We start from the raw sequence: 18410 nt of genomic DNA, 5'->3' as shown, positions 1-18410 counted from the left end.
GCATTTTCTTTTTTCTTTTTATTTTTTTGCATCTCACAGATACATTTATTCATGTTATGAAGTAAACGGCACTTATACAGGTGCCTCGTGATGTTTCACATTTCCATCTAACATAGCTTGCATTGCATTTTTAAAATTTATTATTGTTTTTTTTTTTTGAGAGACAGGGTCTCACTATGTTGCCCAGGCTGGTCTTGAACTCCTGGGCCCAAGCGATCCTTCCTGCCTCAGCCTACCAAAGTGGTAGAACTAGACAGGAGCCACCATCTCCAGCCACTTGCACTGCATTTTAAAAGTGCACTCCAGTGTGGAAGAACAGACTGTAGCTGGCAAGAGTCAAACACGGACTGTCTGTTATTGTAGTCCAGGCGCAAGAGGGAGGCGGCTGGGATGGGGTGGTCTGGATGGATCTGGAGCAGTACAAGGATCGAACATGTTTTTTGAGATGGTGTGGACAGGACTTGTTGCTGACCCAGGTGTGGGAGGTAAGGAAAGGAGGAATCAAGGACCTTAGACACAGGACTTGAGCAACTGCGTGACTGGGATGCCCTCACTTGATGTGAGCAGGAGTAGGATTGGCAGGGGAAATTAAAAGTCTAGTTTGGGCTACATGGTTAGTCATCCAGGGACTGACTATATCCAAGGGGCAGCTTTAGGTGCAAGTCCGGGGTCCTGGACACAGCTCATGCCTAGAGGGATAGATACAAGCATGCCTGCTGTAGAGGCAGGTGAAACGTGGAGCAGGGCACTGCGGACACGGAAGAGCCAGAATAGAATCCTGGGCCACCCCAACGTTGAGAGAGTGAACAGAGGGGAAAGCAAGAACAAATGGATCTCAGGGACTATGTTCTGTGCCAAAGAAAGACATGACCTTTGGAACCATAGTTATGCTATGACTTTCATATTTTTACTGCATGAAAGAAGTCTTTTGTCTTTCCATTTCCATTGTGAAGGGAATGTGTTTCTCTCCTTCAGCCACTGTTTTGTGGCTGATCCCTCCCCAGGGGAGGAAGTCTGTCTGGGTAAGGCCTCTGAGCCTCGAGAACACCTTCCACCTAACAGATCCTGTGGCAGAGACGGAAGGGCTGCTAGAGGAGCGTAAAGGCCTCAAGGATTAGGAGCACCGGCTTTGATTTTCCAGTTGGAGCAACTCTCCCAGGATCGGCTCCCAACTCTGAAAGTCTTTCCTTTCTGCATGCCCAAAAGTGGAGGGGTTGGGAGCTGGATGAGATTTCTTGCCTAGCTCTATAGTCTGTACTTACTTTTTAAAGAAACAGATGTCTTCATCCAGGAGATTTTTACCTCAAAGCCATAGGCTGCTATAGAAGATCCTTATCTCCTGAGACGTCTAAGAAAAGCCCACAGAGAAACACTAGGACTCATATTTGTCTGAAGCACCACAGTTTACAGAGCCCCTTCATCTGTATTATTTCACCACCACTCTTTAGTGTGGCTTTTGTAACTATTCCTATTTTGCAGATTAGGAAGTTAAGAATCAGAGCAATCAACTACTTCCGGGTTCCACAGCTGGTAAAAAACACATCCGGACTTCCAGCTGGGTCTTCTGACCCCAAATCTTGTGCTGCCTGGGTTTATTCCCAGATACATCTTGCATAGAAGTGACTCAATGCAGACATAAAAACGTGTTTAAAGAACTTAGAAATATGGTTATATTAACAAAAACATGCCTGTGTGACAGAGACCTTTACTGAACTAGAAAGATTTGGCTGGGCGTGGGGGCTCATGCCTGTAATCCCAACACTTTGGGAAGCTGAGGCAGATGGATTGCTTGAGCCCAGAAGTTCAAGACCAGCCTGGGCAACATGGCGAACCCTTTCTCGACTAAAAATACAGAAAATTAGCAGGCGTGGTGGCACATGCCTGAGGTCCCAGCTACTCAGGAGGCTGAGGTGGGAGGTACGCTTGAGCCCTGTAGGTCGAGGCTGCAGTGAGCTGAGATTGCACCACTGCACTCCAACTTGGGCAACAGAGTGAGACCTTGTCTCTCAAAAAAAAAAAAAAAAAAAAAAGGAAAGAAAAGAAAGATTTCTGGGTCTCCAACCATAGGTTAGCATCTGCCCATGGGAATCTGAGCCAAATCTGAGGGTGCCAAGCTGACTGCCACAGCCACTGACCCTCTCCCTGGGTGGCTGGCTAGGATTCCCAGAGGATAGGACCCTGCTGCCACCACCCCTCTTCCCCTGCTATCTGATGCCTTCCTGTCTGTGCACTCTTGGCTTTCAGGAGAAGAGAAGCAGCTTCTCACAAAGAAACAGAGACTCTCCTACCCCCAGGGCTGGCAGGGCAGCGAGAGCTGATGAAATTGGCTTGGGTGGAGTTCCCGCGGTTACAGATAAGACCTTGGGGACAGGTAGTCCTCAGTCCCCAAATTACGCAGCGTGTACCGTAGCTGTTAGGGGAGATGTCTAGGTGGGAAGATATCTAGGCGGGGGTCTCCTTTCCACGCTTCCTTCCGGATGTCAGAACGGTCCCCGGAACACTGCGGTTCCCGCCTGGTCCACGGGGTGGCGCGCGGGTCACACAGCTGGGCTCCTTGGGCTAGAGAGGAAATGCCAAGCCAGGAGACGCCGACTCCTGGCAGTTCCTCACCACTGATGCTCAGCTTTTCGCAATTCCTAACCGCCTCCACCTCTGCCGCGACAGGTTGGCGTGGTGGTGACGTTCCTGGTGCTGCTTATTTTCTCCTACAACGTCGTCTTCCTGTTCGTGGGGACGGCAAGCCTGGGCCTGTTTCTCAGCAGCACCTTCCCCAGCATGCTGGCCTACACCGAGGACTCGCTGCAGTACAAAGGTGAGGGCCGGGCCCGAGCCAGGAGGCGCGCTCTATCTAGCTGGGCGCCGCCGCCTCGCTCTGCCCTGTCTCTCTGTGCTCTTCTTTTTTTTTTTTTTTTTTAATTTTATTATTATCATACTTTAAGTTTTAGGGTACATGTGCACAACGTGCAGGTTTGTTACATATGTATATATGTGCCATGTTGGTGTGCTGCACCCATTAACTCGTCATTTAGCATTAGGTATATCTCCTAATGCTATCCCTCCCCCGCCCCTCCACCCCTCAACTGTTCCCGGTGTGTGATGTTCCCCTGTGCTCTTCTAGGCCAGCACCATCTCCCAGCGAGAATGCTGCCCTAGCTCCCTGGAGAAATGAACACCCCCCTCCTGACTTTGGCGGGAGCAGGCCCACAGCCGGGGTGGTTCTGACCCGCTGGGCTCCCTCCATTCAGAATGATCCCCGTAATGATGGGATTGCAGGCCACAGAGAAGCAGTTAAGCTTCTTTTTTCCATCCGCTTTGTCCCCATCGTAACGTCTGCTGACCTGCAGCTGACATTTTGTGCGATATGCATGTGCTGGAAATGCCAAGTTCAAAGAAAAGCAAAGATGCACAGGAGAAGTTATGGCATAGGAAAGGCATTTTGTAAGCTAATTTTCAGTAACAGTACGTGCCTGCCTTGTGGCTGTGGTGGATGTTGTTAGAAACGTGGAGGATTAGAACACTGATCTGGTTTCAGGAGTCACACAGCCTCTTTGATGTCAGAAATCTCTAATTCTCTCGACTAATCTCCCTCCCCTTTCCCTAGCCTCCCAAGTGCCTATAGCAAAGATCTCTTTTTTAATGAGTTAATTAAAAATAATTATGTTTTGAACATCAACAGAGACGCACTAGAGGCTGGAAAACCAGCATTAAGATAAGCGATTTCTGGCCGCGCGGGGTGGCTCACGCCTGTAATCCCAGCACTTTGGGAGGCCAAGGCAGGCGGATCACGAGGTCAGGAAATCGAGACCATCCTAGCTAACACGGTGAAACCCCGTCTCTACTAAAAATACAAAAAAATTAGCCGGGCGTGGTGGCAGGCACCTGTAGTCCCAGCTACTCGGGAGGCTGAGGCAGGAGAATGGCGTGAACCCGGGAGGCGGAGCTTGCAGTGAGCCGAAATCCCGCCACTGCACTCCAGCCTGGGCGACAGAGCAAGACTCTGTCTCAAAAAAAAAAAAAAAAAAAAAAAAAAAAAAAAAAAAGATGAGCGATTTCTTTAGAGAGGAGTGGGGGAAGTTGGTGTACAGGGAGAGTCAGGGCAGTTAGAGCTGCACCCAGCAGTTATCCACAGCCTGGATCCTTGAAATCGAAGGATAAGCCCCAGACAATTTTAGCACATAACATCACCATCAGTCGTTAGGAATAAAATCTTTTCTACAATAAACCTGCACACTTTTTGTTTTGTTTTCAAAATGGAATTTTTTTTATTATATAAGTTGTATGTGCTCACTGCAAAAACCTCAAACAATAGAAGCACAGTTTAAAGCAGTAAGTGAAAGTAGCTGAAAATAACCCTCTTAGCAGTTCATTTCCTCCCAGATCCCTTCTGAGCTTGTGAGACCATTCTCTGCGCTGTTTAATATTTGCAGTTTAGAAGACAATTCCTGTGAGAGAATGAATTAGAGAATCAAGTGTATCGGAGTTTCTTTGGCTTCTGGCTCCTCTGAGTGGGGGCACTACACATCATCTGAGAAACACCCCCAAATCAGGGCACACTTGGTATAAATTCCATTGAATCATGACTCTGAAGAGATCCTGGCCATGGTGAAAACTGAGGGCAGAAAATGCATCAGCCAGTCATCATCCAGGCAGCCCATCACTCACCCATCTTTCTGCTACTCAGGACATCATGCTGGGCCCCACGGGACATGGCCAAGGAAACACAGTCTCTCCCTGCAGCTTGTCCTAACAACAGGACAGCCACGCACCCAGCTCCCATGGGCGAGGGCCCAGGAGCCCTCAGACGCCTCCCTCACACATCAGTTTCCAAGCCTCAAGGGAATAAATGAAGTAATGAAATAAGGTAGCTATCACATGTCACACAGTACAACTCAAGAGTTTTAAGTGATCAACAAATGTTAGAGTTTAATAATGATAAGTGAGGCCAGGTGCAGTGGCTCACGCCTGTAATCCCAGCACTTTGGGAGGCTGAGGCGGGTGGATCACTTGAAGTCAGGAATTTGGGACCAGCCTGGCCAACACAGTGAAACCCCGGCTCTACTAAAAGTACAAAAATTAGCTAGGCGTGGTGGCGGGCACCTGTAATCCCAGCTACTTGGGAGGCTGAGGCAGGAGAATTGCTTGAACCCAGGAGGCGGAGGTTGCAGCGAGCTGAGATTGCACTCCAGCCTGGGTGACAGAGCAAGACTCTGTCTCAAAAAAAAAAAAAAGTGATATTGATTGATTCTGCCTGCAAATGATCACTCAAATCCATCATCTTCATTTCTTACTGTCCCTGCCTAATTTAAGGTCTTTATCTTCATTGACCTGCTTGGACTAGTTAATGGTACCCAGGTTTTTCCAAGTTCTAATCACCTCCATCCCTTCTTTGATAGGTCTTGGCTTGTCTCCTTGTCCTCAGTCTTGCCTCCATCTAACCCAGCTGGCTGAACATTAAAATCACCTGGAGTTCTGGTACCAAAACCCAGTGACTGGGCCTTACCTCTGAGTCTGATGCAACTGGTCCGGAGCTGCTGGGTGATTCTAATGTGCAGCTAGAGGTGAGGACCGTGTACTAAGCCACCCTCCACATGGTAAAACAGGGCTGTGCTTACTTCAGCAGCACATGTACTAAAATTGGACCAACACAGAGATGATGAGCATGGCCCCCGTCCAAGGATGACATGCAAATGTGTGAAGTGTTCCCCCCAAAAAAACCAGAAAACAGAGCTGATCACAACCTCCAGATCTACCTATGGAGCATCTTTCTCTCCAGACTTCTCTCTCCCTGCTTCCCCTCCAAACCTGCATCCTAGCCACGAATTACATGCTATTCCCTGATGGCACAAAAACTGTTCTGTACCTCCCTACTTTGGCACGTGGTGAACCCTCTGCCTGGAACGTCCTCCCTGCTCCATCTCGCCCCTTTATCTTCCTGCTCTTCCTTCCAGACCCAACTCCAGGAAGCGTGCCTCTTCAGGAAGCTCCTCTGATTCCCACTGGAAAGGTGTGCCTCCCCTTTGGGCCCTTTGACGTTGCCCCTGTCTCTCATGTTTGACCCATCTCAAGACTTTTGTACCTATGTTATCTGCTTCTTCTCCTAGACAACATGACCCTCCCAAGGGACAAGGGTAAGAGCATGGGCTGTGCAGGCAATAGCACACCTGGCAGTCCTGCCTCCAGAGTTACTGGCTTTATGACCTTGTGCAGTTTCACTTCCTTCCCCTCTCTGAGCCTCAATTTTCTCATCTGTAAAATGGGGATGCAAATACCTGCCTTTTAGGATTGTTTTGTGCATCAGAAAAAATGTAAAGCTTTTGACTTAGCATCAAAGCTGACTCACAGGCACTCAATGTCTTGTTAACTCTTAGTATTCACCTGAGCATCCTCAGTGGTTAGCATAGAACCCAGTGGTCCTCAGTTTTTTAAACAAATGACTGGAACAGACAGATGGGTGCTGCTGGAATTCAGGGAAGGGAGTGAGGGGGCAGTGTTGATTTAAATAAAAGTAGCTTCATAGAGGGGATGGGATGTGAGCTGGACCAGAATCTAGAAAAGCAGAGAGGAAAATGGAAAGGCCTTCCTGGGTAGGGTGGGGCGGTGAACAGAATGAGAGCAAAGGCACAGAGACAAGTCTGAACATAAGCGAGACTGAACGAGCTAGAAGGAATGTGAAGTCCAGAGTAGACAATGATGACAACCATTTTATTTAAAAAAATAGTGTCTACTATGTGTTAGCTGCTGTGCTACTAACAGGCACTGGTTTTTGCCAGTGATCTATACGACAAGGCATGGCCATCCTCTCCTGGGCTTCCAGCCTAGTGGGGAGGGCTAGCTGGTCAATAGACAGTGTGGTGAGAGCAGGTGCAGGGTGATATCACAGCACAGAGAAGCAACCCATCCAGGCATGGGGACCAGAGAGGAACATTACTGATGGAAGTCTAAACTAGGACCTAAAAGATCAATGGGAACCAGCTGGCCAACATGGTGGAACCCCATCTCTACTAAAAATACAAAAATTAGCCAGGTGTGGTGGTGCATGCCTATAATCCCAGCTTCTTGGGAGGCTGAGGCACTGTACTCCAGCCTGGGTGACAGAACAAGACTCTGTCTCAAAAAAAAAAAAAAAAAAGATGAATGATAGTTTACCAAAAAAGAGGAGGATGATGAATGTTCAGTGGGGAGTGAAGATGTGTGCTGAGGCCTGGAGGTGAGAGTTATGGAGGGTGGAGGGGGAGAGAGAAGCCTGAGCCGTTAGCAGGGGCAGAGTCTAACGGGGCCTGCAAACCACTTGAAAGTCCTTGGCCTTCATCCTGAAGGCAGTGCTGAGGGGCTTGCGCAGAGAGTTGGGCTGGTTTTGAGTTTACTGTGTGCCAGTCCTATGCCAGGCTCTTGGCATGTCTTACATCAGAGTTACCCACACGGTAAGTCTGTGAAGGATGTGTGATGCTCATCTTACAGAGAAGGAAACCAAGGCCTAGAGAAGTTAGAGAACTTGTCTAAGGTCACATGGCCAGTAGGTGACAACCTGGGCTTGGAACCCAAGTCTGACTCTGAAGCTTGGGCTCTGAAGGTCTGCACCACACTGCCAGACTCATCAGGGCGTGTGGCTGGTCAGTGCAATGCCAGGACAGCGAAGACACTATTCTGCCTGCACCAGAGGGCTAGCCTCAGGATATCAGGAAATCTTTCTGGAAAGGTAGGTAGCAGTCAGAATGGGAATGGCGCTGAATGCCAGGGCTAAGCAAGATGGGATTTACCCTGAGATACTGATGAGCAATGAAAGGTTTCAGAACAAGGAAAGGACAAAATGACAGTAAGACCTAGGCATTCCCAAAGCAAAGTTACAGGCTCATGTCTGAGAAATCCAAAGTAGTCCTTTCTGCCAGGCCATCTTCCAGAGGTTTCCCAGAAGCAACCTAGGTTTTTTGTTTTTGGTTTTTTGGTTTTTTTTTTTTTTTCGTTTTTTGACAGGGTCTCACTCTGTCACCCAGGCTGGAGTGCAGTGGTGCGATCATGGCTCACTGCAGCCTCCAATTCATGGGCTCGAGGGATCCTCCTACCTTAGCCTCCCAAGTAGCTGGGACTACAGGTGCACACCACCATGCCCAGTTAATTTTTTTAAATTTTACTTTTTGTAGAGACCAAGTCTTGTGATATTGCCCAGACTGGTCTTGAACTCCTGGCCTCAAGAGATCCTCCCACTTCTGACTCCTAAAGTACTGGGATGTGCCTTCCGAAATGCATATGCCACCGTGCCTGGCCAGCAACCTGGATTGTAATGCTGACTTCTGTCTCCTTAACTTGCTTTTACCAAACCAAACCTTCTCTTTTTGTTAGGCTGTGCAACCACAGTGCTGGTGACAGGGGCAGGAGTTGGCGAGATGGTGCTGCAGATGCTGGTTGGTTCGGTATGTGGGGACCTGTAAGGGAGAGGGGAGCATTTGGGGAGCACTCCTCTGACAGGTGAGAAGATGCAGATAGCCACCTTCTGAACTCAAACTGTCCCTTTCCTGAGTCTCCAGCAAAGCCAGCAGGCCCCCCTGTGCCGTTGTTACCTGTTTCCGTTTCCAAGCCAGCCTTGAGAGCTAAGCCTCCATATGTGGGATCTGGAAGATGTGAACGGATGCATGGAAAAGTCCAAAGCAAACACAAGCCATGTCTGGGAGCAGGGCCAGAGGGGGCCCGTGGGAATGCTGTTTAGCTCTCAGAGCCTGAGATGGGTTGGAACTGCAGTCAGAGTTCTTTTTCCATCCCTTCGGAACCCACCACTCCCTACCCCACCTCTCACAGCCTCTGGCCACCCTGCAGAGGGCCCAGCTTCCTGCTCAACTCCTGCCCTGACCAAGAGGGCCAACTCTTCCAGTTCTATTCAAATCTACCCATGTTTCATTTATTCACCAGGAAAAAAAAAATAAAACCTAACATCTACTTTTTATTGAATACTATAATGTAGATATTATTCCCCTTTTTACATCAGAGGATACGGAAACTCAGATGAATTTAGCAACTTGCCCTAGGTCAGTCACACTTCTAGAAACTGACAGAGAGGACCTCACATCTAGATCTTTCAGCCTCCAAAATCTCCCTCATTGTGACTCCATTCTCCTTTCCTCCTCTTTTGCCCTGCTGGAGGGAGGGGAAGAGCTGCATCTCACCATACCCTCCTCATTGAAATGATGTGACATCTGGGACTTGCTTTAGTGTAACCTAGTGCAGAAAAGAAGTGCAAGGCCACCAATGAAACCGGTGCTGACTTCTAAAGTTGAGTGATGGGTTGGTTCATTGGAGCTCCATATACTACTTTAACATGTTTTAAATTCTCATAATAAAAGATTAAAACAATATATCCTCTGCAAAGTTCTGGTTAGGGCTTATGGGTATAGAAACACCTAGTATGACTGGAGCTTCAGTGATGATAGAGATTGTCAGAAGGTTCCAGAACACAGAGCTGCAAGGGACTGCAGGGGGGTCACCAGGTCCAGTCCCTGCCTTAGAGCAGGACTTCGGCCTTCTCCAGACACATCAACTTGAAACAAGGCCAAGGCCTCCCTCCTCCCTGTGATTCCATCTCTTGGTGTGACGGGCCTCAACTTAGCTGAAAAACCAGCCAAGGATGGAGAAGGCTGCTTCCTCCGATACACCTTCCACGTGAAGTTTTAATTGTCTGTCTCTCTGTGTTTTCCCCTTTGGCAGATATTCCAGGCTCAGGGCAGCTATAGTTTCCTGGTCTGTGGCGTGATCTTTGGTTGTCTGGCTTTTACCTTCTATATCTTGCTCCTGTTTTTCCACAGGATGCACCCTGGACTCCCATCAGGTAAGGAAAGAATCTGTTTCTACACAAGAGGAGGAAAACAGAGCCGGGGTCGGGGAGCGGGGGAGCAGGAGATGCTATGGATCTTAACGTGCCAGAAACGCTGCTCTGTTCCAAGTAAAATGCAAGGAAATGTTTATTTTTCTACAGCTTCCTTTTCCTCTCTTCCTGCTTTCCATACGATTGTCTGCTGGACTCTTAAGATAGGCGAGAGCTGGGTCGGCTGACTCATGGTTTCTCCATTAGCAGAGGGGTATGGATTGTGAACTTGGCTTCCTGCATCCCACCATGTCATGGGACCATGAGCCAAGAATCTCTTTCCAGCCTGTTCAGGGAACTGAAAGGCAGAGCCCGACTCCTTGGCTGGAACTCAGCCCAACGGCCTAATTGGCCATCTCTTTGCAGTTCAGGATTTTGATTCTAGTCCAAATCTTTTTTTCAAAAAGAAGTCCTTCAGGCCAAGTAGCAAAGAAAGTCTCCTTCAGGGCACAGACACCTCCTAAGAATAGTCTCCCTTCTAGAGACCCCAGGCAGGGGGAGTCCCAAAGCAATTTTCATAACCCTGAGCCCTTACCTGCCCTTTTGCCCACTGCTTTCAAAGTGCCCAGGGACTGCATCGGCTGTGTGCAAAGCCAGTTCTTAAGAGAAGGTGCCCAGGCAGAGACTTTGTCCTCTCTATAAAAAGCAAAATCATCACAAAAAGACTAAAGGAACAGGCATTCACCATCCGCTCTCAGTGGGTGAACATATTTACGCTCTAAACGCTCAGTACAAAGGCCCAGAAGGAAAGGCGGCCCCCAAAACAGCACTAACTATAGCCTCACTTCTGAGACAGCAGTACTGGTTGCACAGAGAGGAGTTTCATTTAAGACCTACATTCAATTAATATTTGCTGAATATTAAATGAATAACACTTAATGGGCTCCTTATTCATGGGAGACAGACACATTCCCCAAGCCCTAGACAGCAGTCTCAGGAAACTGCCTCCACCAACTGTTCGCCAGAACTAGGGGGTCTGACTTTTCACTTTGCTCCCTCTAGAGCCACAGAATGGCAGAGAAACAAACAGCCTGGGTAAGCTCTCAGAATGAATCATTGCTGCAACTCATCAGAGCTGCTGAAACATGCTACCTGTTTGTTTTGTTTTTCTTTTGTAGTTCCTACCCAAGACAGATCAATTGGAATGGAAAACTCTGAATGCTACCAGAGGTAAAACTGGGTGAAGGAGGCAAGAGAAGACTTTCAGCCTCTTGATCACCAGCACGACCATACTGTTTCAGAAAGCTGGGTGGTGGTGGAGGCGCTCTCTCAATGGCTATTCAAGTCTTCTCCACTAAAACTTGGTTGGGTAGAGGAAATTAAATTGAGTCCTGGTACCTGGTCAAAATCATTAGAAGTTTACCTGGCTTCTCAAGTTATCTTCTTCCCTGGTTCAGACTGTTGGTAAGAGCTGTCCAGATACCCAGATGGGAAGGAAGGAGACAGCTGCGTGCTTCACTCCATTTGTCACCTCATGCATGGACCATACTCTGGGTTTGAGATCATTCTTCATTGAAGTTTGTAAAAATAAGTTGAAATTGTAAAGCTCCATGATCATTGCTATATGTAGATATATTTCAATTTAAGCAAAACAAGCTGCAAGTTATTCCCTGGCATGCTCAAAGGATTTTTGTGCTTTTCACTTAATAGTCCAAAGTCCCTTAAATTCCTGCTGCAGACATCAATAGCTTATCTATATTCTCAAACACCAAAAGGAAAAGTTGAATCTTGCTCTCTTTGGTATACTAATGTAGTGGTATGCTAAGCTAGCTCATACCAACTTAGAAAAACTGATTGTAAAATTTTCATTTTGACAGCTGGTTATTAAATGCAGCCATTATTAAAAATCAAATCATGCAAACTTATAATTAAATCAATTACATTTAAAACAAAGGTAATAAATATTCAAAGCATATCACTTCCTAATTTGATCTTGATGCTCTTGAGGTAATTTATGTCCATGGTACCTGTGTGGTGGAATTACTATATATGATGGTGTGCTACTGTGCACCTTGTCTCAACTCCACTCTTCGTGATAGCATGTTGGTAGCTTGAAATCAGCCAGGTGGGAGTATTACCATGGACACTGGCAAAAGCTACAGATCCCGGAGAGCCAGTGGTTAAACATTTACCAGCATACCACTGCTAGTAATCAAGGCTAACTGGTCCAGAAATCGCCCGGGAGAATGAAATGGATGTTCCATTTTTTTCTACTGACATTGACTAGCATATAAAAGGTATAGAAACAGCACTAAGACTTTCTGAAAATACCCAATGAAAATTTTACATCTTTTTTTGTTTTTGTTTTTGAGACACAGTCTCACTCTGTTGCCAGGCTGGAATGCGGTGGCGTGATCTCGGCTCACTGCAACCTCCGCCTTCCAGTTTCAAGCGATTCTCCTGCCTCAGCCTCCCGAGTAGCTGGGACTACAGGCGCATGCCATCACGCACAGCTAATTTTTTGTATTTTTAGTAGAGACGGGATTTCACCGTGTTAGCCAGGATGGTCTCGATCTCCTGACCTCATGATCTGCCCGCCTCGGCCTCCCAAAGTGCTGGGATTACAGGCGTGAGCCACTGCACCCAGCCAAAAATTTTACATCTTTTACAGAGGGAAAAAAACTCTTTATACCATGGCAAGGCCTTTTCTTTCACAAAAAGCTGGGCCTACTGAACAATTCAAGCTGTGCAGTAGTAGACTGAAAGCAGGATTTGTTGAGGAGTTACAGCTCCTGTCCAGAGCAAATCCTGTAGTGATACAAGGAGAATGTAAACTTGCCAGCTTAGACAGGGATCAGTCCTGAGACTGCTGGCAGTAGCAAATGGCTATTAGAGTAACTGTATAATGGTTTTGCCTGCACTTTCTCTATGTATATAAAAATATACATGTATAAATATAAAAATTAAGTGATCATGGTTCTTGGTAACCTGTCCCAAGTGCTGTGATTCACACGCCTGACACTAAAAGGTTCTTCCTGGTCCAGTCAGCCAGCTGTGACCAGCAGCAGCACAGCTGAGTGCTGAGAATCTGGCTGGAAAGAGAAACGTGGCTCAAGTGCTGGCTCACCTTCTAGCTGTGTGGCCCTGGGCAGGTTACTGAGGCTCTTCCAACCTCACCTTTCACATGTAAAATGGCATTTCTAAAAGTACCTACCCTACCTCAAAGGAATTCTGAAAAAATTAAGTGAATTTGTATAAAGCACTCACAATATGCCTGACACAGAAACTGCTTAATAAATGTTAGTAATTTTTAAAACCTCATAAGCAGCTTAGAAATTATTCATGTTTGGTACATATTTATTGCAAGTCAAGCAGACCCAACTTTTTTGAAAGCTGGTGGTCTAGGAGTATAGTTTTAATTATGTTTGTAAATACTCAAAAGTATTAGATGCCAGTCTAATTTAAATGCAGTCTGACTGTAGCGAGTAACTGACCTGGGCAATGAAAAAGCAGTTGTATTTTTCTTGTGGTTTTTCAAGAAAATATCCTTTTTATACAGATTTAGAAAGAAGAATCAATGGCTATATCAAAGTTGATTGTGACTAATTTGTTAATACAGAAAACAACATTAACACAAATCTAAGAGTACCTTTCCTAAAATAAAATATTTAAACTTATTAAGTGTGTTATCCATTATGAAGAACAATTGATCCTCTTGTATACACTCAGAAACAAATGGTCTGATGTTCCCCAGAGGCAGGTCTCTCTCATACTATAAGTTAATATGGCTTATATTTTAGAAGAAAGAAAACTGTCTCACAAGGGAAACTCTGAATTTTTTTTAAAAAAGAAAAATAAATAAATAAATAAATAACCTCTCATAGCAGGGCTAAGTGCCATTATTCCCTATTACATAAAATCAGAATAAGGAAAAGGCAGGTCGATTCTTACACCACACGCTTCTCAGTTACACAAGTAGGACTTTCTTCCTCATCTTCCTTTCAGGAATTTGGACATTTCAGAATCCTGTGGAATCACCCTGTTCCCAGATTTTCCTCTGCTACTTGTATATGGAAATCTAACCCATCAGGCACATCGGATTCACTAAAAGAAGACACAGTGACATAGAGTTCTTTTAGAGTGAATTTCATTTATTCAGTCAAAAAGGATTTGTTAAGCACCTGCTATGTTCAAGGCACTAATCTAGGTACAGACATACAGTGATGACTGAGACAGAAGTCCCTACCTCACAAGGATTATACCGCAGGTGAAGACATACAGACAGCAAACAAATACTACACGTAACATGCCACAGGGTGAGGGGTAATGTAGCACCATAAAGAAACATACAGGGAGTATGGAATGGGAACAGGGAAATGTCAAGAGATGCTCTAGGGCCAGGCACAGTGGCTCACACCTGTAATCCCAACACTTTGGGAGGCTGAGGCAGGCGGATCACCTGAGATCAGGAGTTCAAGACCAGCCTGGCCAACATGGCAAAATCCTGTCTACTAAAAATACAAAATTTAGCTGAGCGTGGTGGTGCACACCTGTAATCTGTAATCCCAGCTACTGGGGAGGCTGAGGTGGGAGAATTGCTTGAACCTGGGAGGTGGAGGTTACAGTAAGCTGAGATCGTGCCGCTGCACTCCAGCCTGGGTGACAGGGTGAGGCTCTGTCTCAAAAAAAAAAAAAAAAAAGAAGATGCTCTGGAAGGCCTTTCTAAGGAGGTCCTATTTGTGTAGAAAACTAAATGATACGTGGGACCAAGCTATCCAAGTATGTGAAAACATCCCATCAGGCAGGGGGCACAGCAAGTACAAGAGCCTTAGGCTGGAATATGCTTGTGGTATTGGAGGAACAGCAAGTAGGCTGGTGTGGCTCAACTGCAGTGAGGAAGAGTCACCCGGAACAAGTGGGAGTGGTTGCTAGAGGCCAGATCATACAAGCCATGGTATGTGTAGAGGTTTTTTTGAGTGATGTAAGATGACTGGGAGAGTTGTGAGCAGGCAAGCGACACGATCTGATTTACATATCTAAAGTATCACTGGTTACTATGGAAAAGAGACTATGGGGCAAGCATGGAATTGGGAAGACCACCTGGGTACCACTGCAATAGACTGAAGAAATAATGGTGGCTTGGAAATGTAGATAGCAACGGAAGTGGTGAAAGTGATTGGATTCAAGCAATATTTTGAAGGTGAAACTGACAATTTGCTGATGGATTGGGTGTAGGGTGAGAAAGATAAGAATCAAGGATGGGCCGGGAACGGTGGCTCACGCCTGTAATCCCAGCACTTTGGGAGGCCAAGGCAGATGGATCACCTGAGGTCAGGAGTTCGAGACCAGACTGGCTAACATGGCAAAACCCTGTCTCTACTAAAAATACAAAAATTAGCTGAGTGTGGTGGCAGGTGCCTGTAATCCCAACTACTCGGGAGGCTGAGGCAGGAGAATTGGTTGAACCTGGGAGGCAGAGGTTGCAGTGAAGCGAGATCACGCCACTGCACACCAGCCTGGGTGACAAGAGTGAAACTCCGTCTCAAAAAAACAAACAAACAAAAAAGAATCAACGATGGCCTGAAGGAATCTGACCTAAGTAACTGGGTACATGATGAAGCCATTTAACTCTGGAAGGCCATGGGGAGACATTCTGAGTTCTATTTTGGACATGATCATCTTATGATGCAATCTTGGATGTCAAGAAGGCTGTTAGATATAGAAGTCTAGAGTTTAAAAGAGAAGTCAAGGCTAAAGATACAAATTTTGTGGTCACATAAAGTATTTAAAGTCATGGGACTAAAATGACACAAGCTAGGGAGTGAATGTAGAGATGGACAGATTGAGCCCTGGGATTCTTCAACATCTAGAGTTTTAGAAAAAGAACAAGTCCCAGCAGAGCACATGAGAAAAGCCAGAGAAATAGGAAGTTCAGGAGAAAATGTGGTTTCCTGGAGGGCACATGAAGTGCATCTCAAGAAGGAGTTAAGTAATCAGTGCTGCCAAGAGGTCCAATGAACACCGAATGTCAACCACCAGATGTGGCAACATGTAAGGCAATATGACCTTGACCAAAGAAGATAGTTTTGGTTAATTATGGTGACATATTCAAAACATATGGTGGTGGCTCATGCCTGTAATCTCAGTGCTTTGGGAAGCCAAGGTGGGAGGATCATTTGAGCCCTGAAGTTTGAGGCTGCAGTGAGCCATGACTGTGCCACTGCACTTCAGCCTGGGTGACAGCAAGGTTGACCCCAAAACAAAACAAAAAACATGGGAGCCATCCAATGGACTCCTTAACACCAATGCTTGTCAGCTGACTGGCACAGCTGTTTGAGTTTGCGCTTTTTTTTTTTTTTTGAGACGGAGTTTCACTCTCATTGCCCAGGCTGGAGTGCAATGGCGCGATCTTGGCTCACTGCAACCTCCGCCTCCCGGGTTCAAGCGATTCTCCTGTTTCAGCCTCCCTAGTAGCTGGGATTACAGGCACGCACCACCACACCCAGCTAATTTTGTATTTTTAGTAGAGACAGGGTTTCACCTGTTGGTCAGGCTAGTCTCTAACTCCTGACCTCCGGTGATCTACCTGCCTCAGCCTCCCAAAGTGCTGGGATTACAGGCGTGAGCCACTGCGCCCGGCCCACTCCTGTTTCATTTAATAAAATGAAGTCACTTTCATAGACTCCCTGCAGTTACAGGGGGTCGGTCGTCCAGTTAGTACAGTGTTTTGTAGCAACAATCAATGTGAAATCATCTAACTGTTAATTATTATCTCCTACCTGATAATGCCAACCCTGGAAAATTACCCAATATTAGGGTATTAGTTTGTCATTAAATGCACCTATAAAACACAGAAAGTGCTTGCAAAACAGGTAGGCTTCTCAAAATAAGTGTCAACAGTCAGAAAGGTTAGAAAACGGTGGTGACTTAAACAGGCTTTTTTTTGTTTGAGATGGAGTCTCGCTCTATCGCCCAGGCTGGAGTGCAGTGCCATGATCTCACCTCACTGCAAGCTCCACCTCCTGGGTTCACGCCATTCTCCTGCCTCAGCCTCCCAAGTAGCTGGGACTCCAGGCGCCCGCCACCACGCCCGGCTAATTTTTTGTATTATTTTTTAGTAGAGACGGGGTTTCACCGTGTTAGGATGGTCTCGATCTCCTGATCTCGTGATCCACCTGCCTTGGCCTCCCAAAGTGCTGGGATTACAGGCATAAGCCACCACGCCCAGCCTAAACAGGCTTTTTAACTGAAGGACTTGGCACTTTTCATATTCTGAAATTCCTTTTGAATTTCCGTGAAGAACCCATTTCCTAAACTGATTTTACCTCGTGGGACTACCGTCGTCGCAGTTGATACTCTGAGAGCAGTGTGTTAGCAGCATGCAGTAGTCCTCGCTGTGCTCCACATGCTGACTGACCCACCAACCAAAGTGACATTTCACCCATTTCACCAGGGTAGTGAACTGCCCCCTTTGTCCCAGAACAATCTGTCACTCTATCCTCCTGTGATTTTCATTAAGAGATACGAAACAGCTCTCTGCTGTCATTTTGCCACCTATAAACCCCACTTTTGGGCTGGGTGCGGTGGCTCATGCCTGTAATCCCAGCACTTTGCGAGGCCAAAGCGGGCGGACCACCTGAGGTCAGGAGTTCCAGACCAGCCTGACCAACACGGAGAAACCCCGTCTCTACTAAAAATACAAAATTAGCCGGGTGTGGTGGCGCATGCCTGTAATCCCAGCTACTGGGGAGGCTGAGGCAGGAGAATCGCTTCAACCCAGGAGGCAGAGGTCGCAGTGAGCCGAGATCGCACCATTGCACTCCAGCCTGGGCAACAAGAGCAAAACTCTGTCTCAAAACAAAACAACCCACTTTCCCTTACGTATATTATTTTGACCCAATTCTAAAAAAGCCTAATTTCATTTGCTAAGTGAAGTCTAAATTGCATTTTCCAAGGGCTAGATAAAAGCCTCTAATTTGTTTTTCTTTTTTTTTTGAGATAGGATCTTGCTCTGTCACCCATGATCACACCAGTGCAGTGGTGTGATCTCAGCTCACTGCAACCTCTGCTTCCCGGATTCAAGCGATTCTTCTGCTTCAGCCTCCCGAGTAGCTGGGACTACGGGCACACCCCACCACGTCCAGCTAATTTTGGGAGGATTTTTAGTAGAAACAGGGTTTCACCATGTTGGCCAGGCTGGTCTCAAACTCCTGACCTCAGGTGATCCACCTGCCTTGGCTTCCCAAAGTGCTGGCATTACAGGTGTGAGCCACTGCACCCAGCTGATTAAATTTTTAAAAACCCTTTATTTTTCAAGTAAAACAAAAAGAGATTTCACATGGTGAATATTTTTTCTAGCCACTCAGTTCTCTCTCAATTCCTTTTATGTCAACAATCATTTTACAATCTCCCCTGTTCACCACCTATCTGAATCCAGACTTTAAATATTTTAATGTAGATACATATCAAATTGTTGAAGGCCAGATTTTAATGATAGCCATTGGGAAAACACTCTTTCCTGACCCACAGTTAGCATGGATGAAAATGTAATACAGAGACTGTAAAGAGACCACCTCAATGAATGTGAGAGAAGGGAATAAATAATCAATTCAGAAAATCG

General features: G+C 46.4%; 1 protein-coding gene and 1 non-coding gene across 3 annotated transcripts in view; both read left to right on the top strand.

Annotated features, from left to right (window-relative positions):
* Positions 1 to 13671, top strand: part of MFSD4A (major facilitator superfamily domain containing 4A) — a 34251-nt gene extending 20580 nt beyond the window's left edge. Inside the window, exons 7-10 of one of the 2 annotated variants that reach the window (XM_004028254.5) lie at positions 2665 to 2812; positions 8338 to 8408; positions 9694 to 9814; positions 10969 to 13671. In XM_004028254.5, coding sequence (XP_004028303.2) covers positions 2665 to 2812; positions 8338 to 8408; positions 9694 to 9814; positions 10969 to 11024 — 396 coding nt within the window. In that variant the 3' untranslated portion in view covers positions 11025 to 13671. Of the gene's footprint in view, positions 1 to 2664; positions 2813 to 5948; positions 6005 to 8337; positions 8409 to 9693; positions 9815 to 10968 lie in introns of those variants that run through there. The other variant, XM_055369634.2, reaches the window with a different exon arrangement.
* LOC115932212 (U6 spliceosomal RNA) lies at positions 5605 to 5711 on the top strand. Its single transcript, XR_004068531.1, has one exon. It is a non-coding gene; the product is annotated as a U6 spliceosomal RNA (small nuclear RNA).
* Positions 13672 to 18410: the final 4739 nt, after the last annotated feature.

The sequence above is a fragment of the Gorilla gorilla genome, chromosome 1 (genome assembly GCF_029281585.2).
Source record: "Gorilla gorilla gorilla isolate KB3781 chromosome 1, NHGRI_mGorGor1-v2.1_pri, whole genome shotgun sequence".
NCBI lineage: Eukaryota > Metazoa > Chordata > Mammalia > Primates > Hominidae > Gorilla > Gorilla gorilla.
This window is presented reverse-complemented; position numbering and strand designations above follow the sequence as displayed.